General features: G+C 37.4%; 1 protein-coding gene and 1 long non-coding RNA gene across 3 annotated transcripts; one reads left to right on the plus strand and one right to left on the minus strand.

Annotated features, from left to right (window-relative positions):
• Positions 1–8991: 8991 nt before the first annotated feature.
• Positions 8992–12227, plus strand: LOC131315936 (uncharacterized). The gene is made up of 5 exons (XR_009196941.1): positions 8992–9133; positions 9357–9709; positions 10730–10817; positions 11784–12046; positions 12153–12227. It is a non-coding gene; the product is annotated as an uncharacterized LOC131315936 (long non-coding RNA).
• Positions 12228–12839: 612 nt separating this feature from the next.
• LOC131316519 (alkaline ceramidase TOD1) lies at positions 12840–19279 on the minus strand. 2 transcript variants are annotated; one of them, XM_058345920.1, is made up of 6 exons: positions 19101–19279; positions 18914–18982; positions 17567–17834; positions 17275–17475; positions 15405–15968; positions 12840–13434 (listed from the first exon to the last, which is right to left on the minus strand). In XM_058345920.1, exons 2-6 carry the CDS (start codon positions 18932–18934, stop codon positions 13076–13078), a joined length of 1413 nt encoding a protein of 470 aa, XP_058201903.1. In that variant the 5' UTR covers positions 18935–18982; positions 19101–19279; the 3' UTR covers positions 12840–13075. The 2 variants fall into 2 exon arrangements, with proteins under 2 accessions (XP_058201903.1, XP_058201904.1); XM_058345921.1 differs by lacking the exon at positions 19101–19279 and having other exon boundaries at positions 17567–17919; positions 18914–18988.
• Positions 19280–26111: the final 6832 nt, after the last annotated feature.

Consider the following 26111-nt stretch of genomic DNA (forward strand, 5'->3'; position numbering starts at 1 on the left):
CTGGTTAGCTAGTAAATCCGATAGTAACTCACAAGGGGAGGTTTAAAGCCAAAAGTTACCTTACTCTATGCAGGTGATTTCCTATTGAACTCTCGTCATTTGCATATTGCTGCACATCGTGTTCATCAATTTCATTCATGTGGGGGATTGTTGGAAATAAGTGAATTGGAAATTGACTCCAAAATAAACCACTTGATTTGGTTGTTAATTATTTGTCCTGTGATGGATAAATAAATATGAAATGATTGAAATTGTTTGGTTTGCCACCGAACCGGGCCGTGTGTGGTAACGGGTTCATTAGATTGGAAGGCTTAAAGTTTGTTGGGTACTTATAGTAATTAATTAAATTAGTTACTTCACTTATTAAAGCTTTTTGAATCAAATTTAGAGTTGGTTATAATAAACCAACATGTGGCAACTAAACCAATGGGTGCCAACACTTCATTTTCCTTGGCAATGTGCACCTTGGGAAATAGCAAAGTGTTGTGTTGGTTCGGCCAGAACAAGTTCGAACAGTGTTTTCTCTCCGGTAGAGACCACTTCGAACAGTTGCATCTTTTTCTAATACCATTTTGAACAGTTACCATTCCTTTTTGTTGGAGTGTTAACTTCTCTATAAATAGGACCCATCTCCTCCCATTTCAGTTACAAATTTCCTGCACTCATAACATACATATTCTGAGAGAGTTCTGCACAGTTTTCTGATTCGCCCGTTGAACAAATTATAGTGCTACTTCCTTTCTTCGAAAAAATCCGTGAATGATATGTACGAGGTTTTTTGCCATCAATTATTGGTTGGTTAATTTTACATTTTAAATTCATTCGGCATAGTTGACTTGTCAAAAGTGTGTAGGACAAAACATGGTGCAAAGGTATAAGTTTGGTTGGTGCCTAGTCTAGTTTCTATTAACAATTATGTTGCCGAACACAATGAAGACCCTTGGTTTTGCATTTCTCTAATAGTATTTCGGATTTCTGATTTCCATGAAGACCTTCATTGTAATTCAATATTTGCTATAACACAATCTCTCATCCTTGCCTTATTTATGTTGTATATGTAGTGTACTGCAATGAGCCAGCATTGCCATCCTTTCATAGTTGCAGTGATGTAACTGGTCAAGTAACATCTTGGGACCCATAAATGAACTGATCCGAGTTAAATAAACAAATTCTTAAAAAGTTTAAAAAATGTGTTCAAGTTTTAATAACTCATTAAACAAGTAGAGAGAGAGAGAGAGAGAGAGAGAGAGAGAGAGAGAGAGAGAGAGAGAGAGAGAGAGAGAGAAATTATGTGGTCCACTTTGAGAGAAAATGTTTTCAACCCAGCTGGACATGACCATGGTGATTTACTTTTTCGAAAATTGTTATTATCAAGTAAATTATTAATTTTTTTTTACAAGTTTCCATTACTTTGGGGTTCATTTGAATAGGTCTAGATTTTGTGGGAATCTATTGTTCATTAAATTCTTTTATATATGGTATAGTTACTATATGTTTTTTCCGGTGCCAAAAGGCACTGGGAAGGTTAGAACAAACCTCTTTTTCTAATTTATTTTTAAAATTTCAATTTGTTAACTAAGAAATTTATTAGTAAGTTGCTCTTGAATTCTTTTATATCTAATTTCTTCATATAGGAATTTTAATTGGTTTATTTTTTGACTTGATACGTTAATAGACGGAAATATAAAGTGATTTTTTAATTGTTTTAGTTCTCTTTATTCTGGTTTTGTTAAGAACTTAAATATTATTTTTTGGCCAAAAAGCTTAGTAATAATTCCTTCTTCACTGGTTGTAAAAGGATAAAAGGTGTTCTTAAAATTACTCTATCAGTTAGGTCTTGAACTAAGACAAAAGAAGTTCTGAAACAAACTTTATCTTGACAGATATGTATTTTGGGTAACTTATATCTAATTTGCATTTTGCTGCCATTTGCGGAGCTTAGCTGTTCAGTTGTTTTCTGGTAATATTTAGTAGGTATCAAACCTTCTTGGATAAAATTTAAGAATGCACCAGTGTCAATAAGAGCACTGACTTCTATTTCATAACCATTTATTATTAATTTGACTTTAGCATACTATTTTTGGTAATCTTAATAGTCAGTATCTTCATCTTGATGATCAAACAATTGATTATTTTTATGGATTTTGACAAGACTTTTATCTAATTCTAATTTTTTATCAGATTCTTTTAATTTGGTAATATCCTTTTTAATAAGATTCATTTCCTGTTTTAGGTCTTGTAAAGTAATTTCTTTGTGAGTTTTATTTATTCGATCTATAGTATCATTAAGATTTACTACTGGTTTAATATATTATGGTTTTAGCAATAAGAGTTGCTTAAGTCTTTCAATATATTTTTGTTTTAATTCAGAATCGTCTATTGTACTAATTAAGTCAATTAACAATTCTTCTTCAGGTGAGTCTTTAGTAATTACTTTTATTTTTTTAAATTCTTCCTTTTCTAGTTTGCAATTGTCCTTAATAATCTGATCTTGGTTTACATTGGTGGAGGATGTGATACTAGCTAGAGAAATGAGACAATAATTCTTTTTCCATTTTTCTTTTGTAATAGTGCTGACTTTTTTATAATAATTTTCTAGGTAATCGAAAAAGTAGACTTCATTTCTGATCTCTTCCATAAATTTTTCCCAATGGACTATTATTCTATTTTGTTGATAAGGTGTATATTTACTAGCTTATTTTTTTCTTTTTTGCTTTTTTTTGACTTAAATTCGAGAAATAATTTGTCAATATCTATATAAAAATCTTTATGTATGACAAATAAAGACGGATCAACAGGGGTTGAGGTTAATTCTTCAAAATCAGTTTGCGTTGGAGAGCATTGGGAGGTGTCTTCTTCTCCAAATTTTGACTATATAAAATAACAATGTTTACTGATTTGTGAACTTGATTCAACACCCTTTAGCTTAACTCTAGGATCAAGTAAATTTCTATCTTGCCTAGGCATAGCGGTTGCTTAGCCTCCGAAAACCTTGCCTTCAAATATAAGGTTGGAAAACCCCAAGCGTAGGGCTAGATCGTCGGTAGCATAATAAACCGGTAAGACCGGGATCGTACCACAGGGAATTCGCAAGATAGCTTAATCGGATTGTAGGTTAAAATGGTAGAATGCAGCGTTCAAGACGGCCAACTTGGTGATGCTTTGAAACGGTGAAAATTGCCAAGGCAAAAGACTAGAAAAATGCTTAATTAACTTAAAAGAGGCAAGTCTAGGGATCGTCTAACCCTTGACTTAAGCCGTTACCGATTCTCGATTATAACTCAGGCAACAGTCACGACCGCGTGCTCACGCCCGGAGAATTTAGCTTTAATGACTACGTTTAACGAAAGATGTGATTAAACGAAGACGAACCAACTTGTTTTTAATATTCGTCGAACACATAAGAGGCCACGAGCCCTCGGTAAGCTTTTTGCCAAGACCGCTTGGCTAAACATCTTACAAAGGAGTTAACACCCTTTGTTTAGACCAAAAATGCAAGTTAAGCTCTATTCCGAAAATCATGATTTTAAGCTCGAGGACTTAAGAACCAAGTAACCACCTAAGTACTCGGGAAAGATTACCCCGAGACTTGGCCTATCGACTACTCACACATAGCTAAAGCATAAAAGAAAGCACAAAAACGAGACATGATTTTTAACCGGTAAAAACGAAAACAAACTTGATATTATAACGGATCCAAGTCGTACGAACAACTTTAATTAACGAGAAATTAACACACGAGAACAAACTTACTTGAGTTCTAAGGAAAATACACTTAGAAAGCTTGGAGCAAGACAACAATAGAACTTAAAACCTAAGCAAACTACTTACCTCCTTTCAAGAGAGAGAGAGAGAAGAGTATTTATACAACTCAGCATTTTCTCTCCACAAAATATCCCTGAACTTGCCAAAAGTGGCAAGTATTCCATAAATGGAAAGTCCAAAAAGCAGTAAAAAATATCTGCAGAAGACCAATGTTATCGATACCTATCAAAAGGGTATCGATAACATCACTCAAATATTCCCCCGGAGAAGACTGGTATCGATAACAAATGGGAGAGGTATCGCTACCATTGGGTCTGGACAACTTCTGGATCAAAAAGGGACAAATGGTATCGATACCATTAAGGATGTTATCGATAACATTCTGCAAAACTGTAGATTTCAGGTTGGCTCAGCTTCAGCAAACAGTTCTCAGCAACTTCACAGCTCCTCAGCATCTTATTTTTAGTACAAAATGGAAAACTGCACATTTTTCTCAAGAGAAAATGGATCAAAACATGACCTTACTCTTCAAATAAAACCTTGCAACTTTGTAGTTACTCTTAGAAAAATTCAAAGATCAATTACCGCCATTTTTTATCTCGAAAATCGATACTTTTTCAGAAAGTCATTTTTCCATACTTAGACAGATTTTTAAGGGGCCGACAGGGTCTTCGGGTACTTGGAAGCATCCGGAGCATTCCTTGGCGTTCAAATGCGCCTTATTTATAAGAATTACCTGAAACACACAAAAACCCACCTTACGTGCAATATCGAATAAAAACAACAATATATATGTACAAACACAACATACTAGAGGACTTAAGCACTAAGAATATGCATTATTGGGTGCTTATCGGCGGTTGAACTATTTGACCTACTAAGTTCTTTAATTCTAAGAGGAGGATTTACTCTTTGTTGATCAAAACCTATTCTAACCATACCATCTAGGTATTATTGAATATATTCTAGATGTATCATTTTGTATTTTTGTGGGTAACTTTCATTTTCACTAAGTCAACTGGCTGGTAACTGGATATCACTCCATGAGAAAGTTTTCGGTACTTGTATAGTAGCATTAGTGCTAATTTGTATGAGTACTATTTTGTCCTCTGGACTTTTGACTAAGGCATGAATATTCAAATTAGTTTTCATACATTTATAATAAATACAATAAATTAAGGCAATTGATTGACTTCCTTCAAGCATTTGAGTAATTGCTCCAGCAGTTTGATATTTAAAGTTAAGGCTTTCAAAATATTCTTGTCTTTTAGACTAAGAGGTAAATCAGGGTAACAGTTAAAATAAATTGAACCATTATGTAAGCTTGACTCCATTAAGCCCAATAAACTATCACTATAGACTGTGAATCTACTATCTCTTAAAGAAAATAAGACTGAAGAATTTAGACCTTTTCTTGTAAGGGATTTAATAGCTACTTGTACTAATCCTACATGAATATAGCTATATCCTCTTTCGAAGTATCATTTGATTGATTCTTTACTAAGAAGTGTGCATCTTTCTTCGTTTTTAGTAATAGTATAAACCTGTTCTACAATTTTTGCTACCTGACCAGTTCTAAAAGTTTCTTCTAAAAGACTTGTTTTGCAAATTTCTTCTACTGGGATTTTGGGTATATTCTAATTTCCTAATTCTATATTTAAATCTTGATACTCATGTTCTTCTTAATTGACTATGTCTTGAAATTCAGATAATGAAGCCATTGAGGGGCTGGCTGAAGAACTACACTTGAATAATCTATTCATTGTGCTTAATCCTAGAGATTTTTCTTTCAATATTTTAATCATATATTACCATGTTTAAGACCTATCCTGTATACACGCATACCCTAGTGTTAATCCTATCCTTCTCGACTGAATCACACTAGGACTTACACATACGGATAGATAACAACTTGGGTAGCCATTGACAGAATGCTCAAACGATGATAGCAAAATTAAAATACTAATTGAAAATTCAATAGGACTAAAAATAAATTACAGATCACAGTGTTTACTTCTTCAACTATATCCTGCTTGGCTCTGATACCAAGAGGGGGTAAAAACACAGACACAGTATAAAAGAACATGGGAGACAGAGTATAACTAATTCAGTCTGGTGACAGATAAACTAATTTATGCACTACTTAAAGAAGCACATAGAAAGAACAAAGCATAAAACATGTAATATTAAAAGAGCATTTACTTGAAATGGACAAAGCATATTGAATAAGTTATTCAAATGCTAAATCAGGAAAGTATTTTACTTTTTAAAATAATAAAAGTTTTTAATATTCAATTGTTATGGAAACATACTGATTACTATATATAGCATATTATAATATATATATATATATTAAACTAATGGAACATTAGTTATAGTTATACTTATAGTTTATGTTGAATAAAATATTCTAAAATCCTACTTGGACAAAGTATAAAGCATGTAACATTAAAAGAGCATTTACTTGAAATGGACAAAGCACTTTGAATAAACTATTCAAATGCTAAATAGGGAAAGTATTTTACTTTTTAAAATAATCAAAGTTTTTAATATTCAGTTGTTATGGGAAACATATTGATTACTATATATAGCATATTACAATACATACATACATACATATGTATATATACACACACACACACACACATACACACACACATTAAACTAATGGAACATTAGTTATACGTATAGTTTATATTCAATAAAATATTCTAAAATCATAGCATATATTAATTAAAGGAAGAAAGCACTCACTAAAACTGTTTGGTTTCAATTGCTGAATCAGAAATAGTACATGACTTGAAGGCTTACAAGTGGATTAGTGGGTAGGAATATTGGAGTATAATCAAACTCAACTCTTGACTAGGCTGAATACAAGAGAAGCAGAGCTTCTATAATTGACTCTAAAAATCGACTTCAATACTTGACTTGTCTACTACATCACTCTCGGTTCCTTTTATAGAGTAAGGACCTGAGATTTGCAAATGCTGCGTGACTTAGCCATGTGACTAAACGCTGCGTGACTCAGTCATGTGACTAAAGCTTATGACTCTTCCCTTTCGATGGAGACATGACTAAAGCAGGTTCTTGCTATCGTTTGAAGATGCAGACTGTTTTCACTTTCGGTGCTGATTTGACCAAAAAGTAGAATTTTACTATTTTTTAAAAGTTGAAAGAACTTGTTTTCTATAATGCTTGCTGTCAAGATGACTAGAAATAATTCTTTTGACTATCGGCCAAATGGGTCCTGAGCATTCTGGAAAGGTGTTCCATATGAATTTTTGTGGGATGTTGTCGTGGCTGATTCTTCCGAGGAATCATCATCTTCTTTTTGACTGGCTTGAGCTATTAGCTGCTGGGCTAACATTAATAATTGTGAGCACTTAGTTTTTGACTTGGATTTTGAAGGTTTAGAAGAACTAGGTGTTGGGCTCCAAGCCTAATGGTGGAAAATATAGGTGAGCTTGGTTGTGGAAAAATAGCTGAGCTTGGTTGTGGAAGAATAGCTGCCTACTTACTTGGTTGAATTTGTGCGACTTGAGTTAGAATATTGACTGGAGTTGGAACCATGACTGGGAACTCTTCTTTGACTTAGTCAATGATCCATTGATATTTGAATGAATCCCACCATTTACCAGATATTGGCGAGTAACTGTTTTACTGATGATATTATATCGCCATTTGAAAATCCATGGAACTTTGTATTTTTCCATGAATAGTAAGAGGGCAGGAAACTGACTAGTGTGACTATTTACTTGATACATGGAGGAAAAGTAATTGACTTAATCCATAAGCTCAAGTGGTAAGAGGCCAGGAATGGCGCCATTCTGATTCTACCATCGATAGAACCAAGATGAAATTACAGATTTGAACTTATGGTCAAATAAAAAGAACCAAGAATGGGTAAAAGATTCATTTTCATGAAGGATGACCTTAAACCATGAATCAATATAATCGTAATAATTCTACTGAATTGAATGATTAGAAAGATCTCTAAGTAGAGATGGGTGTCCCCATTCATCCAAGCTGACAATGTTATGAATATAGAGAGAATGGTAAATGACTTTACTAGGATTAACTCTATCTGTAATGAGTTTTATTACTATAGATTTGTGATGTAGAAGAATATCCTTGTAAAATGAAAGTGTCTTGTCTGGATGAGAAGGGATGAAATGCCATCTAAGAGGGAAAAAGGCTTTTACTAGTTCAATTGTTATGGGAAACATATTGATTACTATATATAGCATATTATAATTTTTATAATATGTTATATATAGTAATCAGTATGTTTCCCATAACAATTGAATATTAAAAACTTTGATTATTTTAAAAAGTAAAACACTTTCCTGATTTAGCATTTGAATAGTTTATTCAAAGTGCTTTGTCCATTTCAAGTAAATGCTCTTTCAATATTACATGTTTTATGTTTTGTTCTTTCTAGCTATGTGGTTTTTTAAGTAGTGCATCAATTAGTTTATCAGTCACCAGACCGAATTAGTTATATTTTGTCTCCCATTTTCTTCTATATTGTGTCTGTACTTCTGCCCCCTCATGCCATCCCTTACCGCAATTTAGAATCTGCCAGGAAGAACCCAAAAAATGGGAAATAACTAAAAATTTGATCCCATCATTTTTTCAAAAATTATAGTGTGAAGGTCATTTGATTGAATGATAAAACTTTCTATTGGGGATGGTATGGCCTTTAAAACAATAAATTATCTATTTTCAATTAAAAATTGTCATTTGTTTTGCGACAAATAAAGGGTAATCGAAATCTAAGTGGATACGGATTAAAAAAAAAATCTAAGTGGATACAAGTGTCTTATTAATCCATTTCTTTATCCTACCTCTCTTAAAGAAGATCAGGTTTAGGTGATTTTTCGCTTGGCTTTTTTGGTCCAATTTGGACAATTGTGCCCCTCAATTAGACAGCAACAAGGCTAGAGGTTGAGGGTAATTGAGTCTATTCACTCTCTCCTATTTTGGTAATTAGGAGTTCATTGGGGGGCAATTGAGAACGTGGCCTTGCCTTACACGTGGTTCACATGCGTCCAATTTCCCCTCCACTTTACTCCTCCTCCCCTACTGAAGTACACACCAGCGCCATTCTTCCACCTCTCTCTCTCTCTCTCTCTCTCTCTCTCTCTCTCTCTCTCTCTCTCTCTCAACACCATCGATCAGATGACTAAGAATCTCACCGACACATCTCACCAAAACCCTTCATCTCCAAGCGCCACGGACGGCCTCCTAGCCGGAGAAGAAGACTAACCCACTGCCATGGCCGCTTTCAAGCCATGGAGTAAAGTGCAGATGCATGTGCAGGACCTCAATCGTGACGCAAAACGATTATAAATCCGAACGCAATTAGGTCTTCATCATCTGGTTTATTTTTCTATATCCGTTTGATAGATCTCATATGCCCTTTATTTTGCTTTACGTTTGATAGATCTCCAATATACCCCTTGTTTGCCCGATTTGCATGTCTTTGTTAGTGTTAATTTTTCTGGGCTTGATGTATATGTCTGTGATTTCCGCTGGAAGTTGTCTTTGAATAAAGTTTGTATTTTTTCTGCTTGTTTTCCCGTGTGAAGTGGTGTGTTATAGAAGTGCTCGTTTAGGGTTTCGTACCTGTTGATTGGGGCTTCCTAGCCTATTTAGTGCTCAATTGGTTAGGCTATTTTGATAGGAAATGGAGAAGAACAAAACCTTAACTTTTGAAGACTCGTGTTGAATGTAAAGGCCAAGATTTCGGTATTTTTCCTCTCCCCCATTTGTAGAGGTCTCTCTTTTTGGCAACTCATGCCAATAGAAGTTTTCTTTTGCTGCATGTGAGTTTCAGGTGAAAAGGGGGAATATAAATGATAGGATGAAGATACTCCAAGCTTTTGTTCCTGGATATGAGATTGAAGCAAAAAGTAGAAATCACAACTTCAGCAAAGAACTCGTAATATTTTCTGAATGTATTTTGCTGATTAAATCTTCTAATGCAAATCTTTTGGATTTTGAAATGCATTCTTACTTGTCATTTTATCGACAAGAAAAAAAGCTTTACTTGTTTTGTTACTCTAGATATGTGGACACTGTTAGTAATTTATTTTAATCAACGGGTATCTGTAATCTTAACGTGGGGAGATTAATAAGTATTTAATATCATAGAGCTCGTAATATAATTGAGATAAGGACGGGAGTGCAATTATAATTCTGTAGTGGGGTGAATTATAATTAGTGAAATAAGAAATAGAATCCTGGCAGGATTAGTTTTTTCTTATTTACACTGGGAGCCCAGATTTATTACTCCTTAGGTCCCTATCGTAGCCCTATATATACACGTTATGCTCTCTAGGTCAGTTGGATGTTTTTCTATTATTCAGTAAATAGAGGCAGGCTTAGAGAGAGCAAACAGATCACGAAAGAGTCCACACTCGGTTCGTGTTCTAAACGTGTGGGGAATACGGTAGAAGATCGTAAGGTATGGTCGAGCAGTATTCGTGGCATACAGCAAGATGTGCTGTAACAAGTTCAACTAGCGTTCATGATGCAGGAGTTGTGGTAAAACCCTAATTCCGCTATATAGGGTTTTATAATTTTTGTTGTCTAATCTGTAAGCGTCATTACTGGGTCTTGGGAATTCAATTTCCCAACAGACACATGATTCAATGCATGAATGAAAAAGTTTATTCCCAAATCACTGACTACTGTAGAAAGGATAGAATCAACTCTTAACTCTTGTGCATTCTCTATTTTATCTTGGACTTGTAACTTTCTTTTGGGGAACTAAATTCACTACCAATTCCAATTTCTTTCTTTCTTTCTCCTCTTTTGTTCAATCTAATTATAGAAAAAGAATGATCAAGTTTGGTCACATTATTTAATGTTGGAGGTAGTTTGCCAAATCAAAGTAGTTAGCCTTCTATCAATAAAATGTTATTTTGCTTATAGTCTCTGTTACGCTCATTTTGAATAGGCTTTCAAGGAAGGGGTTTGATCATTGCTGCTTTTTGAGAATGTTTTCAGGGGTTTGCGTCTTTTGTCTGCCATATTTGACCTCCGAGGTACTTTTCCTCTCTTTGTTCCCTCTTTCTTTCATTGACATTTGAATTTTTGCTATCAGGCAAGTATGAAAATCTAACTGGAATGTATTTTTTTGGTTGTGTGAGTTGAAGTATTTTCATGATTATTGGGATGTTTGTAAGATTAGCTTTGAGTAATTATTGTTGTTTCAGAAGGGCTACTTTACTTTTGCAAAAACAAATATGATGTCACATTCAAGATATTTGTTTCCAACAACTATGATGTATGTGGGTTAACTCAAGCAGAGAGTCGAAAAGAATAAGAGAATGATTTTTAATGTCTTCTCAATTAAAGGTGGAAGGCTTACACTATGAAATTTGTTGTCTTGAAGCTACAAATTAACTAATTCATTACTAATCCTGGTAGACAAAAGTAAGCCTAAATCTTTGTTATTGGTGGAGCAAGTGAATTGTTTAAAGGTTGCTTATAGATGCTGAGTTAGTTATAGAAGTGAGTTATTTTATATGTTCAAAATCTGGAATATATAATTGAGGCCTTAAATTACTAAAATCGTTTGCTGAAATTAATTTCTGACTGCTGGAAATCAATGATTAGAAGCTCAAATATCTTCTCCTGGAGCTTTTTGATGTTTAGTTGCTGAAACCAACATTTCAGCAAGACACAAAAATGAGAAGGAATTATGTGTATAATGAAAGGGGAAACACTCTAGCCGTCCCTATTATGATTTTTATTTTCTTAGTTCCAATCATGATGCTCCTATTGCAATCACTATATTCACCCAGGTTATGGACAAAGGAACACAGATCATGTTATCCTTTTGTATGTACTTTGTGCATATTACAGACATTTTCTTTTGTTTACTGGTCATTATTTGCATTGCTCGGGCGAAGTACACCGATCTTTGGTTCTGAGTTATTAATTAGGATCTTGAGTTCTGAGATGTTTTCCCGCCTCTCCTTGACTATTGAGTTATGCATTTGGGACAGTGAAAGGGAGAGAAGCTATTTTTTTCCTCAGACCATTTTCAATCAACTGCAAAAGTAAAAGTACCAATTAGGCCCGAGTGATTTTTGTGCCATGGTGAGGAAGCATAAAAAGGGATGGACCCATGGGAGCTTAAATTATTGAGATAAGAGGAGAGTTACTTTACTTTGTTATTAGAACTTGCACATGATCAAGCTGCAACAATTTGATATTTTGTTATCAATATGGTTGTTGGTGATTATAATGATCAAGTATGGACATAAAGGTATTATCAAATTTGTCTTGCTTTTTAAAGATGGCTTTCAATGTGATTTGCCTTCAAATCCAGTAACTTTAAAGTTCTCTCTTTTTTATTTTTGCAGCTGCAACAGGAGACCAATTGGACGAAAGGCAAAATTTCAATCACCTATGAGGCAAAGTTGACTACCATCTTGAGGATTCCCCCCGCAAAGTTGACTACCATCTTGAGGATTCCCCCTTAGCTTGGTGGATTAAACCTATAGCTTGGCTTCAATCTCTCTGCTTCAACATACTATGGTCAAAACCCTACTTTTGTGTATGAAATCCTACATCAAACTTATGCAGCCTATATTTGCGAAAAAATTCAACACCGTTCAATTCAACGGGTATGATGCTTTGCACGTCGCGATGTACCTAATATGAATATAAACTAAAGCAGGCTCGTCATCCTAAATGATTTACTCAACTAATCAAATATAATAGTGTACTGCCATGTGCCAAGTGTTGTTTATCAACTTTTCCTTAGAGAAATATAAAAGTAGTTCGTTGGTTGGTCTAGCTTCTATAAATTCTATCCATTCACAGCCAGTAAATTACGCAGAGTCAAGAGTGGTTTACATTCTTTTCTATTTATATATAAGATCTTATTTTGCTTTATTTATGTAAATTTTTAACATTCTTTTATGAATTAATACCTCGAAGAATACTTTCATGGTTCCACATAATAAAACAGAAAGTACGCGTATTTGCACAAAAAGTGGGTGAAAAAACTAATTTCCATTTCAGATATTAAAATAAGAAATAAGTTGTATTTGTACAAAAAAAAAAAATGGATGCAAATTTATAGGAGTACTATTTTTCCTAACGTAATCAAAAAATAAAAACAATAATTTTACAACTACACACAATACTTACGAAGGAGGTGAGCCCCACATACACTATATGCACACACTCACGAAGGGGGCTCCCTTCGTCATTTACGAAAGGGATGAGCCCTCACCCCTTCGTAAATGTACATAAGTGTTTGTGTATAATTGTTAAAATGAAAAAGCAATCAATCATGGGATTCACCCCACATTGTTAAAAGGTACCCATCACACCTGTTACAACTACCATTAACAAACAAATCAGAGGTTGCCCTCTTTGTCTTAGGGACTTGTGCTGTTGCGCCGCTGGAACTTGGCCCACCTTGTTTATTAAGGTTGTGTCTGTACTCCACTGCCACCTGTTCAAACACTTGTACATCAAACATGTTCACCCTCAGCTGCTTTGCTGGCTTCATTTTGTCCCTCACATACGCAAATGCCAGTTGGTCTCTTGGGTTAAACGCTTCCAATTCATTAAATAAGAGGCATGAGAAGTAGTTGCTTGCTATACTATGCTTTCTCACTATTAGGGCACTGTCCGGTACATCTGCATGCCCATAAACACAATTTCATTCGGAATCATCATATACTAATACGACTACAGTAAAATTTCAAAATTTTATACGGATACAGAAAACATATACTAACAAATGTATGTATGCAGTATTTCAAAATCTTATGCAGATACAGGAAACATATACTAACAAATGTGTGTATACGGTATATCTAATGTTGCTGGATGCGAGCTTATCACATAAAACAAATAATATACTAATTACGAAACAAAAAGGTTAAAGAATAAAACTTAACAAAGCAATTGTAGGTCCTTAATTCCTGGGAATGGGACCCAAAGATCATACTCGAAAAAGGTTAAAGAATAAAACTTATAATCAAGTGATTACGGAAAATCCCCACAAGATGTCACCTTTGAGTGTAACTTCAGTAACACTCAAGCAGTGATAATTTGGTTTTCTCAACAAAAGAGTCATGAAATCGGGCCCAACCATCGAATGAGCACATTTTAGACTCTTATTTTTCAGCAACTTGAAGGATGGGTTTGGATTAACAAATCAAGTAACTTATTTTTGTCTTTATTTAAATTTTTTTTTGCATTTGTTTGTTTTGTGTTAAACTTTTGTAACTTATTGATTCGTCTCATTGAGAGGAATTGGAAAAGTTAAAAAATATGATAAAAAATCATAATTTTTTGAATAAAGACAAAAATAAGTCAATAAGACAGTTTTTTTTTTTATACTTATTCTTGTCTTTTTGAAAAAAATTATGAGTTTCTATAAATAAATAAAAAAAGTACTTTTCCGCAGAGACGAGTCAATAAGTCACAAAAATTTGACGCAAAACTAACAAATGCAAAAAAAATTTGAATACAACCAAAAAATAAGTTACTACTATTATATTTTTAAAGCCAAATGAGCCCAAAGTGCCAAAACAACATATTGTTTGGCATTGTTTCTCATATGATAAATGAGGGTTAGGTGGAAATATTTAATTAGTTGGAGCCAAAATGAGTGGCCTGACACAAGATTTTGTGCCAATTTTCACACAAGATTTAGAAAACCAATAATTTGGCTATGAATCCAGCCAATGGAGTCGAATTCATCAGAGATCATACAAAATTGTAATTATAGCTTTGATAATGAATTTCGCCATCCATTAGAGACACTCTAGGCTTCAAGAGAGAAGGCAAAATGAGTCCAATTTCCAAAGTATTGCTCATACAGGCAAATAACCAAATCCTCAAAGAACACACTTTTTCAAGCATGTGTTGTAAGTTGCATGTAAACAAGCATATATTGTACTCCTTCCATCCCATTTTATTTGTTTGCTTGGTACTTTACGTTGAGATGTCTCAATTTTTTGCTCTTTTTGAAAAGTCAAAAAGAAAAAAAGTGAAAATTTTCAATAACTTACATCACGAATGATTGAAAACAATTTGACTGATATAGAACAACGGGTAATATTGGAAATCCCATGAAGATTTTTAAGGAGACATGCACTAATTGCATGTTACTGTATTTTTATAAGTACTTGCAATGTACAAAGCAAACAAATTAAATGGGACAAAGGAAGTGACTTCAAATAAAAGCGTACAACATGCAATGAATTTCAAAATCAAGAAAAATAAAAAATAAAAAACGGGCTGTGAATTATGCCTCTCTTTGTTATCATGATTTTATGATTTTATTTTCAAGTTCTTTCCATACTATTTTGTCACATTTAACACACCAAATATTCTTGTTTTCAAATGCTCTTGCTTTCAAAATGGTTTGAAAGATCCCATGCAATTAACTCTAATTCGGGAAAAGCAGGGCATTACGTAATGGAACGGAATTGCTTTTTGAGAATTGCTTTTTGAGTAGTTCCAAAACCTCGAGAGGCGGAGAGGGGTAGGTTGAAAAATCGCGAGTAGCAGGAGCTAGGGTATTATGCACTCTCTGAGGCTAGCTCTCTCAATGCGTTTCTTTTCTTATTCTTTTGATTTTAAAGATGTGTGAATACCTGAAGGATAGGGAAGCTTATTCGGAGTCCAAGGCAGCAACCCATTCTCACAATAAGTCTCCATCTGCCTTTTTAAAGAATCCACATCCCACCATTTCTTCCACCTTGCAGTTGCCATTGCTTCTTCCATAGTATGTATATAATACGGATGCCTAGAAATAGCCATATCCACATTCTCTGATATCACAAGTGCGTGGATCAAAAGCAACGGATCCACCACCAGCTGAAGCTTTGCATCTATCCAAATACTAAAAATCGCGTTTGGGAAAAGCCTGTGCACTAAGTGTTTTGGTATCACCCCGTTCATAGCAGCGTTTGCGTACAGATGCTCGGTCGAGACGCTGATGATTCTCCATACACCGATCTTTTTCCCCTCCCGAGTCTTTTCGGGAATTAGGTTGTGGGAATTGAGTCCTCTGAGCGTGGAATTGTCTACGAACATGAAGAAACAAACGTGGTCTAGGGTTTTGGATCCGAGGCCCTTCGGCTGCCGGATTTTGTCGTGGTCACCGAATATAGCCGAGACTACGACCACCCCGTTGCATTTTTCCATTGCATTTCGATCTGCAGTGCGCCAAAACAGCAGGGAAAGAGACGATATTAGCAACAACCGATCCACCACACTTGGCTTTTTTTGTCACATTTCAACATGCATTATATACATAAAACTAAGAGAAAAGAAAGACAAACATCGAATATTGTGAAAGGAAAATTGTTGGGAAAATAACTGTATTTGAAATTAATATACATTGCAATTCGATCCAGAAATGATATAGGTACTGACGGTCGGGGAGGGATTTCGTACCGACCGGCCACGCCGGGCCGTCTTCGGCCACCAGACGGCCGATCCGAGTCGTCCAAAAATTCTAAAAAAAAAAACCGAGGGGCCTTGCTTGGGAATTAATGGCATCCGAGGTGTGTAAGGTGCTTGATCCGAGCACTCTTTTTTCGTGTATATATGTATATACGTGTATATACACAGAAAAGAGGTGCTCGGATCAAATACCCTACACACCTCGGATGCCGTTGATTCTCACGGTAGGCCCCTCGGTTTTTTTTTTAGAATTTTTGGATGGCTCGGATCGGCCGTCCGGTGGTCGGAGACGGCCCAACGCAGCCGTTCGGTACGAAATCTCTCCCGGCCGGTCGGTACTCATAGCACAACTCCGATTCGATCTCCATTATGTAAGCACAAAAGAGAGGGAGAAGATATATTATCAACACACAATTTATGGCACGATTTTTCATCCCTGATTTCTTTTTTCAATCAAATCGATAGGATCAGGCTTGAAACTAAGGGATAAACAAGAAAAACCAATCAAAGATCGGATATAATATCTAGAAGAAGCCAAATTATTAGAAATCACCACAAACATGTGACATTAAGTTTGAAAAACCATGTGAGATTACAAAGAAAAATCAATGAAACTACCCAATTTCCATGAACAAATAAAAGTTATTTCCAACCTTCCATGACCAAGATTTACGACAATTCCACTATAAATTGGAGTATTGATGAGTATGGTATAATCTTCCGCTGGGCAAAGCCGAAGATATTTGGCACAAATATCACGGAAAAAAAAAAAGAGAGGATAAAAAAGTCCTTTTCACATTTCAAAATAAGTATTTAAAAAATAAAGACCTATTTTCAAACTAAAAAATAATGGGCTTACGAAAATAATTTTTTAATTTGTTTTGCAGGATTTGATAGATCTTATCAAAATCTATCAGACAATATCCATATTGCATATTTTTTTTTATTTCAGTAAGTCTATTATTTTTACACTTAAAAATTATAAATAAATATTTATTTTTTAAGTGGGTAAACCGGAACGGCACCATTTCCCAAGAATTTTGACAAGGAATTCACCAGAATTTCTTATTGGGAATTCCTTAAAGAATCCACAAGGAATTTCCAATCTAACATCTGAACAGTCGAAGTAAGAAATCCTGTTCTGGGTACTGAAATTTCCTCCAAAACTCTGAGCTTTCCCCTGCATATACTTCGGATGCCGTAAAGCCGAGGAATTTTGGCAGAATTCTTGGATTTCCTTCAAAACCATCCAATAATCTGACAAAAGGACGAAAAGGGTTTAGTGATTAACAAACAAACTCGGGTAAATTCATTGGAAAATTGTTTACAATTGTTGTAGAATTGCTACCTGAGAAGTAAACAGGGGAAGTACAAGAGGGGCGAAGGGTTGGTACGGCATATTTGTGTTCTCCATAGGTGGAAGGGTAAGTAAAGAGAGGGGTTTGGATTGGATTGAAGGGAGATGATCGGAAGAGACATTTGGTGGAGGAGAGAGAGGAATAGAGAGCGAGGAACAGAGAGGAAGAGAGGTACAGGAGAGAGAAACAGAGGAGCTTTGATCGGAAGAGGAGTGGTACTCTTGACGTTGCCTTCCCCATAAAGCTACTGGCGCATGTCTGTGCTTGAAAGCACGACTTAAACACGTAGCACACACAACATGCAGCACACGCGATACTGGATTCATGTTCAATATATCAACTCCTGTCAATGATTCAAACTATGTGAGAAACAATAGCGCAAGCATATTTATTAACCTGATTAACCTGAATTAGCAAATAAAGACAAACAATTTACTAATTACACATAGTATTTGCACTAGTACAATAGACTCCTCAAGTGCTGAGAAGGTCCATATAGAGCAATTTTTCGTTTTTCTCTTCCACCGAAAAGCACAAAACCCACGGCACAGTGGCTTTTGCTTATTCTTATTATTTTTCCAAAATGCATTCACATGAGCAAAATCTTCAAACTCACAATTTTCTCTCACATGCTAAGATACCACTGTTGGGTCGAGACCCAACCTGAATCACACCTCTACGCACATAAAACAAGCACACATATACACCCGAGCAAAAAAAATTCACTATATATAAATCACATATACAAAGCTACCTAAAAAAAACTCTCCGGGGAGGCCACAACTGATCCCCCTCTCCCTCTCTCCTCACTCTCTTCCTCACATGGCTGCACACCCACACCTTTTTCTCTCTCTGCCTTCTCAATATAATAATAATATAAATAAAGGCAGAAGAGAACGAAAAAAAGAAACTGTAGACAATGGGAAATTATCTTGTGCTTCACACACATGGGAGAATCCCAACACATCATCCCCATAGTATAGGACTGATTAAACAACAAATATGTGCCAAGGTCAGCTTGTGCGGTAGTCGCGGATCAGGTTACTGTTTTTGAACACACCTATGCTAGCAGTTTATATGAAAAATTCGAAAGAAAAACCAAATCACTGAAACTATAGAATCCAAAGCACACAAAGAAAGCAAACAAAATTCAATCAACGTTTCTCTTTCTTCTTCCTTCTCTCTTTCTTCTTCCTTTTCCTTTCTTATTCTTCCCTTTTCTGTTCACCCAAATTACTAAAACTATAAAATCCAGCCATGCACATTCCTATCCAACTTATGCATAGAAAACTGGGGTGGTAACGAAATCACGGCTAAGGAAAAAATCGGAGAATTACCTCTTTCATGGATTGCATCATGTAGACCAAAGAGTACTATATCTGATTTATAGGCTCCCAACGTGAGATCTAGAATGGAAAAAGACACCACAAAATCATGGGATCGTTTCTGAAGAAGAATTGAAAAATCGTAAATGAAAAAAGAAATCAAAATCAGCGGGAGCAGAAGAGAAAGAGATTTTCTTACCTCATGGTAGTGGTGGTGGGTTCGTGGGATGTGGGAGAGATAGAGGGAGAGATAAGGCAGCGTTAGAAATGAGAGGGGTGGGAAGCAGTTGAACTGACGTGTGTGGGTACCGGGTAAGGTGTATGTGGGAAGTTGGGAACTGCCGTGAGAGAGAGAGAGAGAGAGAGAGATGCGTGGGGTACGTGAGAGTCTTCCACTGGAAGCGGGAACTTACCTATACGTATTAATTACTCAACTCAATTGTAAGGTTAGTTTTGCACTCATATTCAGGAAGGACTTTTTATTTTACCGAAACAGTCGCGCGGATTTGAAAATTAATTAATTTTGACAAGACTATCTTCATGGCCGGGTAAACATGCAACAACTGTATATACGTTAAGGACGAAATACAACTTCCAAACCCATGGTCTGACTACCCCCCGACACAAAGAATTAAGACCCTTGTTTTTTTCGTTTTCCAGTTCATATACATAGAAGACAGCATGAAGACGACCTTCGTTGTAATTCAATATTAATTAATTGGCTATAACAAAACCTCTCATTATTACTCCTTCCGTCCCATTTTGATTGTTCATTTTCGTTTTTCGTGCCGTTCTTTTAACGCTTATATCTTCCAATATGAATCTCCAAAGATATGCAATATAAATCTTATTTGATAGTTCTCGATTAGATCTATAATACAAAGTTTTCAAAGTTATGAAAAATATTGTAGATTAGGAGATATAAGTGTAGAAAGAACGGCAAAAAAAAAATGAACCAAAATAAGACGGAGGAAATATATCCTTGCATTATTTATGTTGTATATATGTAGTATATATATATATATATTGCAATGAGGCGGCAATATTGCTACAAAAATTCTACAACCACACCCAAAATCACACACCCAAATACACACCCTCTCACAAAACACAAAGGTCCCACACACACTGCGTTGTAGCATCTCTCATATTGCTATCCTTTCATAATTGGAGTGATATAACTAGTCAACTAACATCTTGGGACACATATACCTGAGTTAAATAATAAACAAATTCAATTTTGGTTTGAAATCTTAACAAGTTTAAAAATTATGTTCCAGTTTTAATAACTCTTCAAACAAGGAGAGAGAGAGAGAGAGAGAGAGAGAGAGAGAGAGGCGAATTCTGTGGTCCACTTTCATAGAAAATGTTTTCAACCCAGCACAAACCCGTCTAGCAAGGAGAGAGGCCCAATATGATAACGACATCTGTAATATATCTATACTAGCAACAACCCGTGCTATGCATGGCGCTACGGGCTAATAGTTTGAATTTGCTACCCCAACATGACGACAGCGTCATGATAATTGCAAAAATATACATATTTTGGCCTCCAATCTATATTTATTAGTCTTTTATTTTTGTTAATTGATTGTTATTATGTGTTGTTATGTTTATAGGTTGCTCAAGCTTGATTTTCAAGATTTTGGGTAAAGACGGAAGTTAGCAAAAGTTTTGGGTCGAAGTGTAGAGTGCTTTAAAATTTTGGATGATTAATTCAATATTAGACAAAGCTCAAGGACCACTATGCGATTAATGCTTCAATCCCTATAAAAGCAACATTTTACCTACTGAAAGCGGCAGCATTTAAAAAAAGAAAAAAGAAAAAAACAGACTTCTTCTGACGGAACAAAAGGGAGAATGAGACAATGTACTACCTCGGAGACGAAGGCTTCGGGTTAATCTTTTTCAATTTTTTTTCATAGGAGTTTTATAATTGCATGATTATTCGTTCGATCTTTATTGGAGCAGCTTTTTTTACAGTGTTTTTCTTTAGAGTTTTCTTCTTTGAAGTTTTCAACATTTTGTTCAATTATTCAAGCATTCGATAACTAGTTTCAATTTTTGTTCTTTATTAAAATTGTTCATTAGTATTCAATTAGTTGTTATCTCCCATTTATTTTCTTTCTCCGGTAAAAAAAACATGATTAATTCTAGGGTTTTATTCCTTTTATTTTTAATAATGAGTTAGTAGTTTTTATGAGGTTTGGTCGTTGGGTAAAGGCGCGCCACGACCCAATTAGGATTCGTCTCGCAACTTTTTTTCGTACATTAATTCAATTAAATAATTTTAGTCGGTGAAAATTCGTTGGACGAATCCGATACATTGTCGGGACTCATGTGAGAGGGAACGGGGGACCAAAACCTGTTCACCGCTGTGTACGGGACCGGCAACCTTAGGATTCGTATCCTTCGGAGTTTCCAACTCTACCTAAAATTTAACCATTTTAAGAACTTTGAAAAGCGAGTGGATTTTGATTGGATAACGAGTGCCGGATTCCCTACAACCATGCCTCTCTTTTTTATCATTTGAGCAAGTTATCTGTTAGTATTAGTTAATTAATCAATTAAAAGACAAGGGGTGGCTACCTAAAAGCTAATTTTAATACTACAACCCAAGGTTCCACAGCACACACTTCACTGTCCTTAGTGGATTCGACTCCGGTCTTACCGGATATTGTGCTACATCGGTCTCAGCCGTACGCTTGGGGCAATCTATTAATTTAGATCTAGAGATCGGTCAAGCATTTTTGGCGCCGTTGCCGGGGACGGGTAACGTGTGTTAAGAATTCGGGTCGTTATTTTGTTTTTCTTTTTAAGTTTTATTTTGAGCCATCATAGGTAGAGGTAGGCAATCCTCCATCGTAAGAAAGCAATCACCTTTAAAACCTAACTACTACCGAGACAATATCAGGCGTCTCGTAGCCATTGAGAGAGTTCCAAGAGTAATTATGGAGGACGAGTTCTTTAGCAGCGAGTCGTTTGATATCGGTGGTTTGTTCGTTGATTTATTAATTGAGCCACCGATAGCAGAGTCACCGATGTCGATGCGTGCACACATGCATCCTGAGATGACCACCCCTCTCGGTCCAATAGTTTTACCGACCGAGACGGTGGAAGCACGTAATGCTTTCACAATAAAGCCTGGTACGCATAATGCCTTTTCCCTATTTTATGGGAAGGAGAATGAGGATCTGTATGAGCATGTCCGTTATTTCGAGGGGTTGGTGCGCACCCTTGCCACCACTCCTCAGTGGGAGAATGCTTGCCTTAAGCTTTTCCCAGCCTCACTCAAGGACAATGCGAATAAGTGGCTGCGGATGCAGAAGCCCCAGTCTCTTACAACGTGGGCTGCTGTCCGAGATCTATTTTACAAGAAATATTTCTCGGAGAGTAAATTGAAGTACCTGACTCGCCAAGTTCAATTGTATAAACAGAAAGAGGGCGAGTCATTTTTAAGGTGCTGGGAGTGGTTTAAGGACTTACTGTTGTCCTTACCGCATCATGGTTTCGTGAAACACCAGTTGGTGTCATTTTTCTATTTGGGCTTGAATGTTGCTACAGTCCAACAAATTCAGTACCCTTGTAAGGAGGAAGATTTTCTCGACAAGTCCCCGGATGATGCGTGAGACTTTCTCAACGAATTGGTTGAGAAACAACGAAGTTGGGAACCCTCCGACCTCGGTGATAGGGCCATGGCTGCACAGGGACCCAGTGGGTCTGGCATTTTTCCTTCTAGTGTACGTGCGAGAGCACAATGTCCAGTCTCAGCTAGACAAGATGGCTAAACAATTAAAGGACTTGAAGTTTAACCAAGTCCATCAGGCGAATGAGGTGAGAGTTGAGGAGGTGTGTGCGTTATGTGAGTGTCCGGGGCATCTTGTCACTGCCTGCCCTGTATTTCCCATTGTTAAAGATGCATACCATAGTAATCAGGCTGAGGTGCACGCGCTTAATCAGCGTTGGGATCCGTATTCAAATACCTACAATCCTGGGTGGGCCCAAAACCCACTTTTGAGTTGGAAAGATCAAAAAGCCCCGATGCAACCCCAGGCACCACCTCAGCTGCAAATTCATCAGTTCCGGCCTCCTCAAGGCCAAATGACCCAGTTTCGTTATCCACCTCAACAGCAGCAGGGGTTCGGTCCTTCATCTTTTGGACCACCCCCTGGCATTAACCATCTCCCGCGGGATAAGCAGACTGATGAGATGATGAAGGCTCTCATGCAGTCTCAAATTAGCTTCACTAAACAGACCAAGCAGGTAATTGGTGACATTAGGATCCAATTGACCCAGTTGACGGCAGCAGTTGGACAAGTCCAACATGAGAAGGGAAAGTTTTCTTCTCAACCTCTAGTCAATGCCACCGGTACTCATTATGTGGGTGATTCTTCTATCCCAAGTAATCCAAATCTCAGTCTGGAAGAGACTAAGGCGATCACCACTCTCAGAAGTGGGAAGGTGATCGACAAGGACTTACCTCCAAAGCAAGAATCAGTTCCACCTCTAGTACCGGTAGTTGCACCAGCAGTCGTTCCAGACTTGGGAAGTGTCCCTGAGGAAGAGGAAGAGGCGGAGTCTCCTGAAGTGGTGGTGCCTGCGCCTGTAGCCCCCACGACTCCAACGCCACTCATTGCTCCATATCCAAATCGCTTGGTGGCGAAACCTAAGGTCAATGTGAACTTTCAAATGCTTGAATTATTCAAGAAAGTTCAGTTTCCAATCTCTTTGATGGAAGCCATTGACGCAATTCCTCAGTTTGCGAAGGTCTTGAAGGATTTGTGCACGTCAAAGCGGAGAACCAAAAGTCAGGACAAAGTGCTTCTGACGGAGTAAGTGAGCTCCATTCTCCAAGCTGAGATCCCCACCAAGTGCAAGGACCCTGGTTGTCCCACCATCCCTGTAGCGATCGCAGGCCAAAAGTTCGATAAGGCTTTGTTGGATTTAGGAGCAAGTGTCAACTTGCTCCCCTATTTGGTATATTTAAAGCTAGGCTTAGGCGATTTGAGAGTCACTCCAGTCACACTACAGTTGACTGACCGAAGTGTGAGAATTCCCAAGGGAGTGGTGGAGGATGTCCTAATTCAAGTGGGCAAGTTTCTTTTCCAGTCGACTTCATCGTCCTGGATACATGCCTAATACCGGAGGTCTTTGAGAAGACTCTTATCATCCTTGGCCGTCCATTTTTAGCCACCTCCAGTGCTGTCATGGATTGCAAAACTCGACAAGTCCAATTGTCGTTTTGGGACTTAAAAATGGAGGTGAATGTTTACAACGTTGATAGTTGGGTTGAGAATGATGAGGAGGTATATGAGGTGAGTTTAATCGACATGCTGGTGCAAGAGCATGTCGATAGTGTGTTGTATAAAGATCCTCTGGAGATAGCCTTAACCGCCGAAGAGGCGTCATTCTTAGATTTCTCCAGAGGTAGGGAGTTTGATGGAGATGCTTGTAGTGGAGAATGTGTGTGGCGCCGCTTGGAACCCAATTCTTGAGCCGCTAGGCGCCCCACTTTCTAAAGCTCTCCCATCATCGGTCCAGCCGCCTAAACTAGAGTTAAAGCCTCTGCCGGACATGCTTAAGTATACCTTCCTTAAAGGCGATGATACTTTTTCAGTTGTGATCTCATCATCCCTCGAGGCAGGTCAAGAAGCTAGGTTGCTTGCCTTGTTGAGAGAACACGTAGGCGCGATAGGCGGGACGATAGCGGATTTGCAGGGAATTAATCCTACGGTGTGTACACACCGCATTTTTCTAGATGAGGACGTGAAGCCGTCTAGGCAACCTCAGCGTCATCTGAACCCCAATATGAAGGAGGTAGTTCGGGCTGAGGTGTTGAAGCTCTTAGATACGGGTATTATTTACCCGATAGCCCATAGTGAGTGGGTAAACCCAGTACAGGTAGTGCCTAAGAAGGCAAGAGTGATCGTCGCGAGGAACAGCGAGGGCGAGCTAGTGCCGACCCGTGTTCAAACCGGGTGGCAAGTTTGCATCGATTATCGGAAGCTCAATGCGAGCTCCCGAAAAGACCATTTCCCTCTCCCATTCCTTGATCAAATTTTGGAGAGGGTGGCTGGCCGAGCTTTCTATTGCTTCCTGGATGGGTACTCTGGCTACAATCAGATTGAGGTAGCCATGGAGGATCAGGAGAAGACCACATTCACGTGTCCTTACGGCACGTTTGCCTACCGTCGCATGCCTTTTGGCTTGTGCAACGCTCCTGGCACCTTTTCAAGGTGCATGATGGGAATTTTTAGCGACATGGTAGAGAAGATTGTGGAGGTGTTTATGGATGACTTTTCAGTTTCGGAGATTCGTTTGACGAATGCCTCGAGAACTTAGGAAAGGTCTTGCAACGGTGCGAGGAGAAGCAACTTGTGCTTAATTGAGAGAAGTGCCACTTTATGGTGACCCAAGGGATTGTGTTGGGACACATTGTCTCATCCAAGGGTATTGAGGTGGACAAGGCGAAGATTGATTTGATTGCTAATCTTCCTTCTCCCAAGACTGTCAAGGATGTCCGGTCTTTCTTAGGTCACGCCGGTTTTTACCGGCGTTTTATTAAGGATTTCAGTGCCTTCTCCCGACCATTATGTCAGTTGTTGTCAAAAGATACACCCTTTGTGTGGTCCGACGCATGTGAGGAGGCATTCAATACATTAAAGCGGAGTCCCACTACTCCGCCTATTGTTTAACCTCCGGATTGGAGTTTACCCTTTGAGTTGATGTGTGACGCCTCCGACTATGTAGTCAGAGTGGTTTTAGGGCAGAGGCAAAGGAAAGATCCCTGCGTCGTTTATTATGCGAGCAAGATGCTGAATGAGGCATAAATGAACTATACCACCACCGAGAAGGAGTTGCTCGCAGTGGTATTTGCCTTAGATAAGTTTCGGTCCTACTTGGTAGAGTCGCAGATTGTGATTTTTACCGATCATGCGACCTTGAAGTATCTGATGACCAAGTAGGATGCGAAGACTCGCCTTATCAGGTGGATTCTTTTGCTACAAGAATTTCATCTCATCATTAAGGATAAGAAAGGGGTTGAGAATGTAGTGGCCAACCACCTGTCTCATCTGGAGTTTGAGGATCCCACCTCTCATCTCCCCATTGTAGATACTTTCCGTGACGAGCAGTTGTTCGCTGTTAATACGTGCCCATGGTTTGCAGATATCGCCAATTATTTGATGACTGGGCAGATTCCACCCCATTA

Source organism: Rhododendron vialii, chromosome 2a (genome assembly GCF_030253575.1).
Source record: "Rhododendron vialii isolate Sample 1 chromosome 2a, ASM3025357v1".
NCBI lineage: Eukaryota > Viridiplantae > Streptophyta > Magnoliopsida > Ericales > Ericaceae > Rhododendron > Rhododendron vialii.